General features: G+C 39.3%; 2 protein-coding genes across 3 annotated transcripts; one reads left to right on the top strand and one right to left on the bottom strand.

Moving 5' to 3' along the window:
• Positions 1–29: 29 nt before the first annotated feature.
• LOC105270866 (DNA-binding protein D-ETS-6-like) lies at positions 30–6,143 on the top strand. 2 transcript variants are annotated; one of them, XM_011312087.1, is made up of 5 exons: positions 30–327; positions 762–1,190; positions 1,429–1,677; positions 5,170–5,434; positions 5,706–6,143. In XM_011312087.1, the coding sequence occupies exons 2-5, from the start codon at positions 854–856 to the stop codon at positions 5,974–5,976; spliced, it is 1,122 nt and encodes a 373-aa protein (XP_011310389.1). In that variant the 5' UTR covers positions 30–327; positions 762–853; the 3' UTR covers positions 5,977–6,143. The 2 variants fall into 2 exon arrangements, with proteins under 2 accessions (XP_011310389.1, XP_011310390.1); XM_011312088.1 differs by having other exon boundaries at positions 728–1,190.
• A 73-nt stretch (positions 6,144–6,216) lies between these two features.
• mle (maleless) lies at positions 6,217–10,401 on the bottom strand (the record flags this gene model as incomplete). Its single annotated transcript, XM_011312086.1, is given in 4 exon segments — positions 6,217–9,203; positions 9,282–9,529; positions 9,601–9,647; positions 10,094–10,401. Coding segments are annotated over 4 exon segments (3,420 nt in total), but the record flags the coding sequence as incomplete, so codon positions are not given.

Genomic DNA, 10,401 nt, shown 5'->3' with positions numbered 1-10,401 from the left:
TCTCCGGTAATCATTTTTTTATACTTTTTAATTTATTAGGGTAATTATCGGTTCAATCAGTGGATCGATAAATCGAAGTGGAAGGCATCAGTGAAGAAATGAGAATAAAAAAAAAAATTTAGAAGATGGCGAGGAGCCAGTGGACCGGTGATTCAGCGCTGGACGATGCACCCCCCCATCTCATCCGCAAGATTTCCTGGAACTGGAATTCCGGGGCATCTCCAGCTGCCAATTGGATCGCTTTTTCCATTCACTCGTCTGTGAGAGGATATATTCCCCCAAAAATCCCGGGGTGACGTCACAGGGGATTGAAACCAGCGCGGGAAAGTACGTCTTCGAATCTACTACAGATATCCCCTCCCATCGACTCATTCAGTAGAAGAAAAAAAAAATATGGAATTGAGAATAGAATGAAATCCCGACTCTTGAATCGACCAGAGACTGGCGCATGTCGAATTGCTCATTCAAATGTCGAATTTCATAACGAAATCATTAAAATCAATCTCCAATATCCTCTCTCATTTTATTTTGCAATTTATATATATGATAAATTTAATAATTCATTAAATTATGCAGTGAAAATAAAATCATTGAAATTGAAAATTCATTGAGGGAATGGATAATGAATTTTTCGGAAATGATAGGATTAAATAATAATAAATATTGACACGATAATTTAAACAACCGCATCGTTTGGACTTTGCCTTATCAATAAGTTGTAAATAAGAATGTTTCAGTTAAATGTATGACGAATTTTAAAGCTGTTACCGAGAATAAGGAGTAAAAAAACGTGAACGAGTCACTTGAACGTGATTTTCATCCGGCGGCGATCGAGAGAGTCGTGAGGAAACTGATGTCTGTGAATCATCGGGGAATGGAGGTATTCTCTGGGTCTTACCAGGGCATCAGTGTTTGCTCAGACCCAGAAGAAATACCCCGAGCATCTTGGCTGCAAGATGATTGCACCATCACCCCAATCGATTCGTTTGTCGATTTTAAAATCATCTCCAGTGATTTATTTGATTATCCGGAGTACCTGAGGAGCTGTCAATGGGATGTCAATATGGGGGATGGGCCTGATATCCGTGATTATTTGGAGATCGATAGTGATGAGTGCAGTGAATCCAAAACGATTAATCGGGAATTCAGTGATCCAGCGAATAATGAGGATCGAGTTATGGTACCAACAAGTGAGTCATCATTTCCAGGAAAACACTACGCAAATTCTGGCATTAAATCACGTATTGATTCACATACTCAATTAATTAATTATTATTATTGATCGCCATTGTGTAAATTGAATTTATTTTTCAAATTTATTAATTGAGATTAAATTTAGCACCAGAGATTCTATTTTTTTTTCTTCAGTTTAGTCTCGATTATTTGTTAATTTGTAAATTGTTAATGGATATTTTTTTGTGTTTTAAGATCCGTCGGACTGGAATTCAACCCACGTGGCGGCCTGGTTGTCCTGGTGTGGACGCGTCTTCTCGATAAATCCACTGCCATCGCATGACGAATTACCGGGAACGGGTCGAGCACTTCTTGAAATCTCCTCCGACTCCTGGAGGAAAATTCCAGGGGGTCAGATATTGGCTCGGCATCTGGGATATTTGCACCTCCAGGCGACTGGAATTCATTGTCAGGATCTTCTCCAAGAGGACAATCAAAATAATGGTTCGTACCGAATTTTATTGTTTACCACAATTCGAGCGTTAATTAATTTTTCATTCCCACTTTTAAAAACAATTCTTCAATATCAAAATGAAAGTCGATTATTTTTTAGTAATTTCGATTGTTCGATTTAAAATTCAAATTCAATTCAATCCTTTTGCAATGAATTTGTAATCACAAATCTAATTACTCAAATAATTTAAATTCATTTAATCCACAAATTGAGTAATTGATGTAAAATAAATAAATAATAGAAAATAAATATTTCCAACTTGATAAAATCCCCGGGAAATCATGAAATAGTCGATGCAATCCTCGATAATCTCAGTGTACACCAGGAATAATAGATTTTCCCCCGTAAATTCGAATGACAGAGGATTACATGGGATTTTTCCTCACATACCCACGTATATACGTATATACCCATGAATTAAGGGTGCGAAAGTGACCGGAAAAGGCTAACAGCTCCCCAGGGAGCATTCAACACTTGCCACCAGACGTTTAAGTTCCTGGACCCCAACTTTTTATTCCCATTACATTCGGCTTTATCTAGGGTATATCCGGTCAATGGCGATCGACTCCGATCTATTAACGATAAAAAGATTGCGTCCGAAAATCTTTACCTTTCATTTCTTTCTGTTAAATTTTCTCCTCAAAAAAATTCCCCCGACTTTCCAATTGAACGTCAAAAATCTGCCATTATTAATTATATATAATTAAAATATATAACGCGTCATTAAACTATTTTAAATATATAATAATTCAAAAAATATTGAATATTTAATATATTCAATATATTTTACACGGATTGGCGATTCCCAAATAAATAAACCGACGTACTCCAAAAAAATTCATCAAAAATTATAATTAAAATTAATACAATTACCCAATAATTATATCGATATAATTATAAACTATCGAATGGATTGAATAATACATGTGGGTTTATACTCGCCGGTGTGGCCTCTCGTCGTTTATTAAAGGAATGAGTGTGTTATCACGAGAAATCCCTCATGAATAAACCATCGAGTGTTTAGGGTGAAGAGCCCTGTTATATAGTGTCTTGCAGCCGGGGGTTGATATATATATATAAAGTACATATACCGAAGACATGGCTGCCATTTTCACCTCTGCACCAACGGCGAAAATCTGACCTAGGGGTGGGTAATCTCACTGCGGGGGGCGGTTATATTGTTTTTCAGATGAACATTCACCCCGGGATATATCCACCCCCAAAACTATCAATCGATCATCTTTTTAAATGAATGAAATATAAATAAATACGTAATAATACAATTGAATTTTATCTCCGAATATATTGAGGCATAAAATTATCATTCGATTATTTAAAGTAATTTTTTTTTATTGCTGTCTTTTTGTTATTGCTGTTGTTATTATTATTGCTGTTGTTATTATTATTGTATTGCGGATAGAAGCAGCAGGGAGTAATGAATATTTTTCGAAGGCGTACTAAATGGAATCAGAAAAAAAAATTGTCGTGACTCGGATTTGAACCGAGATCTTCAGAAATCTGCTTCAGTTATCGGTCCGCGATTCTGGGCCTCACAAGTTGCTTTGAGCTATTCGCTTGGAGAAAAAGGGCTTTAGAAAGCTAAAACAGATATCGCAAAACCGCACTGAATTTTCATCCTGACGCGTTAGCCAATTTCGCTACCACGACGATATAAAAGTCACACGTCAAAACAGAATCAGGAGAACTTGTCTCACGAATCATAACACAAGTTTAAATCCATGGGATATCCACGTAAATAGATAAATTAAAATAATTATTCTCAATGACAATGTATAATAGTATTTGTTAATAATAATTTTATTGAAGGTATTGTCGTTCACGCGATCAAATTTTCCGATCGTCTGAAAAATGATAAAAAAAAATAATTTAAGCCCCGAGTTTTCAGGATTAGAATATTTGAATCATGTTTGTTACTGAAATATTAAAACATTTGCAATGAAATATTTAAATAACAATCTCTTGTTGAAAATTCGTCAACAGAATAACGAAATGAGAATTTTTTATTTTTTCATTGTGGGGGCGTGAGTCTTTTAAATGCAACAATTGGAGATGCAATTGTTAGTTAAAAAATTATCGGGGAAGATTGAGAGGGAGAAATGGGGATGAGTCTTGGGGGTGGTTCTCCACCCCGGGGAAAGTAGAGGGGGAGGTAGATAAGGGCTGAAATCTCTGGGACGAAAGGTTTGCCAGATTCTCTCTGTCCACCGGCCAATGCGCATCAAATGCAGTTCAATTTTCCCCTCAATTATCCAATAAAAACACCAACAAACTCCCCAGTAATTAAAATGCGAGTGAAGTGTAAAAAAATTGTTAAAATGCGGGAGACAATTATCGAATTACAATAAAATTGTCATTGGCGCGTTATGTGGAGAATTCAAACTCACCCTTTGCATTTACATCAGCCGGAAACAAGATTTCATCCGACAGCCGCAATTTTTTATAACGGTATACAATAAACAATTCAATACTCCACCCCCAATGATTCCTAATAACAATAAATAAAACCGTCCCTCGATTTTTAAACGCCATGGAAAAAATTCGCGGAAGTCTCTCAAAGAAAAAAAATCAAATCATTCACAATATGCTATAATAATAAATTAATATTGATATATAATATTTATTGTTCCTGTGTGCGTCGAGATTTGTGGAATGATTTCAGTGATGCCTCCAATTAATTAATATAATAATATCAATAATAATAATATATCATTATTGGCGCCACACAAGACGTGAGAATCGGAAATTCTTCGATCTGATCGGCATCAACTGATGAACTCTTTCATTCACTTTTTTTTTTGTCAACTCACAGTTTCTAAAGAGAAACCGTTAAATCAAGTTGGAAATGAAATTTGTTTTTTGTCGGTGTGACTTTGTCATTCCATGTTTTATCTCGATAACTCGTGGATTCCGGGAAACCAATGAATTTATTATATAACTGGGTGGTCGATTACTTTGGAACACCGCAGGCGGCAAATTGGGCGGTCTCTATTGTATTTTTTTTTGTCCAGGTGATTGTCAAAATCGGACATTTGTTTGTGTCTCAATCTGTTAAGAGATTTATCAGCTGAATCTATTTTTCCGGTGATTATCGCGTGTTTTGATCGGTTACAAATGGTACATAAAAAATATGTGATAAATAAATAAATCTATTGATCCCTCAATTAATTTGATAAATTAATCTGATATATTTATAATTATTAATATATTATATATATTAATAATTCATAACAATAATATATTTTTAAATGATATAATCAACGATATAATTCCAATATAATCTTAATAATGTAGTCGCGAAATATTTAATCCAAAAAATACAATATATCATAAACATTATATACCGCATATATTTTTATTTTTTATTCAATCCACCAAAAGTTTGACAGTCACCCCTAAATTACACCATATCATCTGTATATTTCCCGTTGTCTGTCCTCATGAAAAAAAAAAAAACAAAACAGAAAGGTTCAGCCTCCTCCAGCGCAGCTGTACCCTGATTGGCTCATCCAGCGGTGGCGGTAACTCGGGGGCGGTCGGTGGAGGACAAGTACAGCTGTGGCAATTCCTCCTCGAGCTACTCTCTGATTCGTCAAATTCAGGTTGTATTGCTTGGGAGGGTACCAATGGTGAATTCAAGCTCACTGATCCTGATGAGGTTGCACGCAGATGGGGTGAACGAAAGAGCAAACCAAATATGAATTATGATAAACTCTCCAGAGCTCTCAGGTGAGTCAAGAGGTTCATCTCCTGGATTAAGGCATTGGGCATTTTTTTTTTACACTATTCGTTTCTTTTGAATTTTTTTTTTATGCTCACATTATTTTCATTCTTTAGAATAATAATTTTATAATAATAATAATATTAATAATAGTAATAATAATAATTTAATGATAATGTTGTATTGATTGTAATTTATTGATATTATTGATATTATTATTATTATTATTGTTATATTTGATATAAATCGTAAGATTGATGAAGAAAATGTATTTTACAGATATTATTACGACAAAAATATAATGACGAAAGTCCATGGCAAACGTTACGCTTACAAATTCGATTTTCACGGGTTGATGTTAGCTTGCCAGGCGCAGGCTGGAATAACTATTGAATCATCGACAGGACTTCGAGGTTCATGTACCTCTCATCATCATCTGTGTGTACCTGCAACAGCTGACAATCCTCCAATTCCCGGGCCCTCACTGGGCCCGAGACCTACGCAATCCTCTTACTGGCCATACTCACGGTCATATCCATCATCGACCTGATGCTTCCAGAATTTTTCCAGAATTTTCAATTGATCGATGGAAAATTCTGATTGTGCAAACATCGATCGCAAAATAAACTCACGAAATTAAAGGTAAATCAATGCAATTATACATTGTACGTACACTAGTTTGTAAGTGTTAAATTTTTCGTACATACGAAGGACTAAGGGAATACTGTTCATATAAACTTTATGATTTTTGTAATAAATAATTGCTAAACAAAATGAATGCAGAGCTGCGTTTAAATTCATTGACAAATATTTATTGATCACGATTACAATCGATACAATTAATTCCTCCAATTATTTAATCGAAATTAATGAAATATATATTTATTCTCTTCGTTTCCAATTTTCCTCTCATTTGTTGATGAAATTACTTCCAAAAATGATTTTATCATCAACTATCCATCAATACCTTTGGTAATATCCCCCCGGAGGTCTTGCACCGCCACTTCCACCACCTCCCATTCCATACCCCCCTCTAAACCCCCCTCTGAAGCCACCCCTAACGCCCCAATTCCCTTTCATAAACTTGGGGGAAGTTTCACCACGGAATCCACCACTCCCCCCACCGAATCCACTCCCCCAATTACCAGTAAACCCTGTGACATGTTCCCTGGGTGGTCTCCTGGAGACAAAACCACCTCCAGTGATGAGTTCCATCTCGTGTCGTCCAGCATTCATTCCACAGAGTCCCCTGATCACAGCGAGCACCTTCTCCTGGACGGGACTGAGCTCAAGAATGGTCTCAGGATCCTTGGCAGCTCTGACAACGAGCCCCTCGAGTGCAGGCCTCAGTGCAACAATGGCTGCTGCCTGTTCAGGATTCATCTCCAAATTAATCCAGTTGTCGAGCCTGACAAAACCATCGATAAACTCGACCTTTCTGGAGCCGAAGAGAAGTAGATGAATGGGAGAGACAAGAGTAGTCTGCTTGCAGGAGACTGTTCTAGTCCTTATTTTCTCTCCAAAGACGAAAAAGGGATAGGGAAAGGTCTGATCATAATTGCTGCAGTTGACAGATGTCTTGTGAATGAGTGCAGCTTTGGACTCAGTGGTGAGGACTTTTCTCTTCTCCTTGTGATAACATACATTGGGATAGAGTCCCATGCAGAGTAAAGCTGTGATGGTGTCGAGTCTTACATCAGCCCCAGCCTGATAATTAAGTGGTGTAGGGCACAGTGTCTCCTCAGGAAAGCCAGCAGCCTTGAGTAATCCCTGAAGTTGATTCTTCGCCTCCCACGTGACACGCAGAGTTGGCAGACTCAATCCCTTGGTACCACAGAACGTCTGCTCAGCGTATTCACCACCAGCACGAGCCTCTTCCCAAGCTTGAAAAGCATGAAGCATGGCAACATGATCGCTGTATCTAGCACCAGCGAACAATTTCTGCTGCATCGACAGACGTCTCATATCTGGTCCCATGTTGTAGACCTCGGGGAAGGTCGTGCTGTTGGCAGCCATTGTTGACAGTGCATCGCCAACCCTGAACATACAACCAAGGATCATCATTTTTCCCAGTCTGGGTTCAATTGGCAGTCTTGCTAGGATCTTTCCCAGGGGTGTCAGCTCGTCATTCTTGTCCAGACACTTCATCTCCCGCAGTAAAACCTCAGCCTCGATGACAGCATCGATTGGCGGCGGCTCAATAGCTTTTGACAAGAATTTACTGATGTTACCAAGTCTCAGGAGCTTTATGCTCAGTGCTAATTCGTGAAGAGGAGTTCTGAATATCTCTGGGGTCATGTGGTTCTCCATTCTGTCAAATCTCGCCTTGGAGCACAGGTGGAAGCAAAATCCAGGACGCACCCTTCCAGCTCGTCCCATCCTCTGCTCCAGGTTAGTTTTACTCGCCCAGACGGTGGCATAATTAGTCATGTTGTTGTGGGACGTGAAGAGCTTCATCTTGGCTTTGCACGAGTCGATTACGTAGACAATATCATTGATTGTGATCGATGTCTCGGCGATGTTCGTCGAGAGGATGACCTTGGTGACGTCAGGTGGTACTGAATCAAAAACCATTCGTTGATCCTCTCTGGGTAATTGTGAGTGGAGAGGAAGGATGAGGTACTGAGAGCCACCGAAGAGTGGATGCTGCTGGAGATGCTTCATAAGAGCAAATATCATGTTCCACCCGGGGAGGAATATGAGAACAGCCCCAGGGATTCCCTGTTTTCTGATATACTCCAGGAGGGATTCTATCAGCTCGAAGGAAATCTCCTTCTCCGAGAGCTGCGACATGGAATTCCTGGTGGACTCTGAATAATTCTTGTCGATGATTTTGTTGAGGTTCTCCTCGGGCTCGTTGTCCACGTCCTCAGACTCTCGATTCTTTCTTTTTTTCGTGTCCATAGGTGGTACGAAGGTAGTGAGCTGAATACAATCCTCGAGGTAGTACTTCTGAACAGGAAAGGAACGCCCTGGGATCTCGATTACTGGACACTTATTGAAATAATCACTGAATAATGTCGTATCGATTGTTGCTGACATGAGGATGACCCGAAGATCTGGGTAGACGTGGATCATGTCTCGTAGGAGGACCATAATGAAGTCGGAATTCACGTCTCGCTCGTGGATTTCATCGACAATAACGTGGGAGACACCGCGAAGTCCTTGCTCCAGTTTCCTGAGGAGTACACCAACGGTGCAGAACATTATGCTGCCGTAGGGACGAGGTAAACAGGACTCAAAACGAACGGAATAACCGACAGATTGTCCCAGAGGTTCGCAACGCTCCACTGCCACTCGATCAGAGACTGAAACAGCTGATATTCTTCGAGGCTGGGTCACCACAATACTGGCGTATCCACCCTGGCCGGAGGCTATGTAATCATCCAGGATAAATTGACACACCTGAGTTGTCTTGCCACAACCAGTATTGCCTCTGATGATGATCACTGGATTGTCATTAATCGCGTTCATTATCTGATTCCTCATGTTGAAGACTGGGAGACTCTCTCGATCTCGAATGCTCTGCTGTAGCTGATTATTTCCTTGCATACGCTCACGTCGTTCTTCCATCATGTCTGTCGACAGCTTGTCCAGGGACATCGTCGCCAGGGGACCCTCGTCGATGTTGCAGCCCACCCAGGGATTCCAATTCTGCTGCGGTGGAGACCAGCTAACAACACCTGCTGTCTGGGGAATTGACGAGATAAAATCCTCCAAGACACGGTCTGTCAGGAGGGAGAGACCTCCGGTGATCGCCTCTGTTTTTCCATCCGCCTGAAAAATTGTGTAATCACTCGGTGAATTTTTTTACTGCTGAGAATTTTTCTGGTGAGATTAAAAATGCAAATTTACAACTGAAGGTTTTGTGTTGACTTGAATCGGATGAATCTCCAGGGCTGCTAGCACGTCGTGAATTTGCTCCTCGAGTTCAGGGGATATCTTCACGGGATAGGGCTTCAGCTGCTCCGCATCCTTATTCTTCTTCAGTGTCCCAGTGAATGCCTCAATCACTCCAAAATGATACAATTGACGAACCAGTGACAGAGCACAGCTCTTGGAAGCTGTCTGCTTGTTGGACCCAGTCTCACGTCCTGTGACATCTAAAGAAACGAATAAAAATAATCGATTCACAGATAAAAATTTCATTCCCCCCAATGCCGAAAATACTTACTTCTCCCCAATTGTTTGACATAAATCGTCATTTCCGCCATGAAACTCCTACCCAATAAAAAATTCATATTAATTTTCATCGTTATTATTATTCAAATTTTTAATAATAAAGACAACAAGGAGCAGAAAATAATTCTAAATAATGTATGAAATTAACTCATGTATCAATTATAGTATGAAATGCTATTATTAATACGTATTAGTGTATTATTAATTACGCAAATAAACAAAGCGAACGATAAATGTGAAATTCAACAATAAAAAACTCACCATCTCATGATTGAGTATCCACAAGACGGCTTTGGAGCACACAAATCACAGTCATGGGATCGAGCCATCACCAAAACTAACATCGACGTGAATAACATCAATGAAAGTTTTGATTGCTTGAAAATACTCTCATTATTCCATGTGTACTCCAAAGCTGTCTTCAGGTGATAACAATTCGATAAAACTAAAATTTATCGATGGCCAACCGCGTGATTGAGGCATACCTTGTGTGATCAGGACCAACTGGGGTGTATTTATAATCCGCATTAATCTTATTTGTTTGCATAAATTGATGTAACTTTGATTTAGCATTTTCAATAGTCCAGTTGCCATGAATTCCGGAATTAACGTCACAATCCTCGGCCTCGGCGACATTCGCCTGCTCTGCCAGACGATCCATGTACGTGTAATTCGATTGTCCACGTTGATTGTACGTTTTGTAAGCTTGACCGATGTCATTAGGGCCCATTCCATCCTGGAAAACTGGCCTGCTCGTCGATTGATTGCCACCCTGGGAGTCACTGTTACCTGA

Source organism: Fopius arisanus, unplaced genomic scaffold (assembly GCF_000806365.1).
Source record: "Fopius arisanus strain USDA-PBARC FA_bdor unplaced genomic scaffold, ASM80636v1 scaffold00096, whole genome shotgun sequence".
Taxonomy (NCBI): domain Eukaryota; kingdom Metazoa; phylum Arthropoda; class Insecta; order Hymenoptera; family Braconidae; genus Fopius; species Fopius arisanus.
This window is presented reverse-complemented; position numbering and strand designations above follow the sequence as displayed.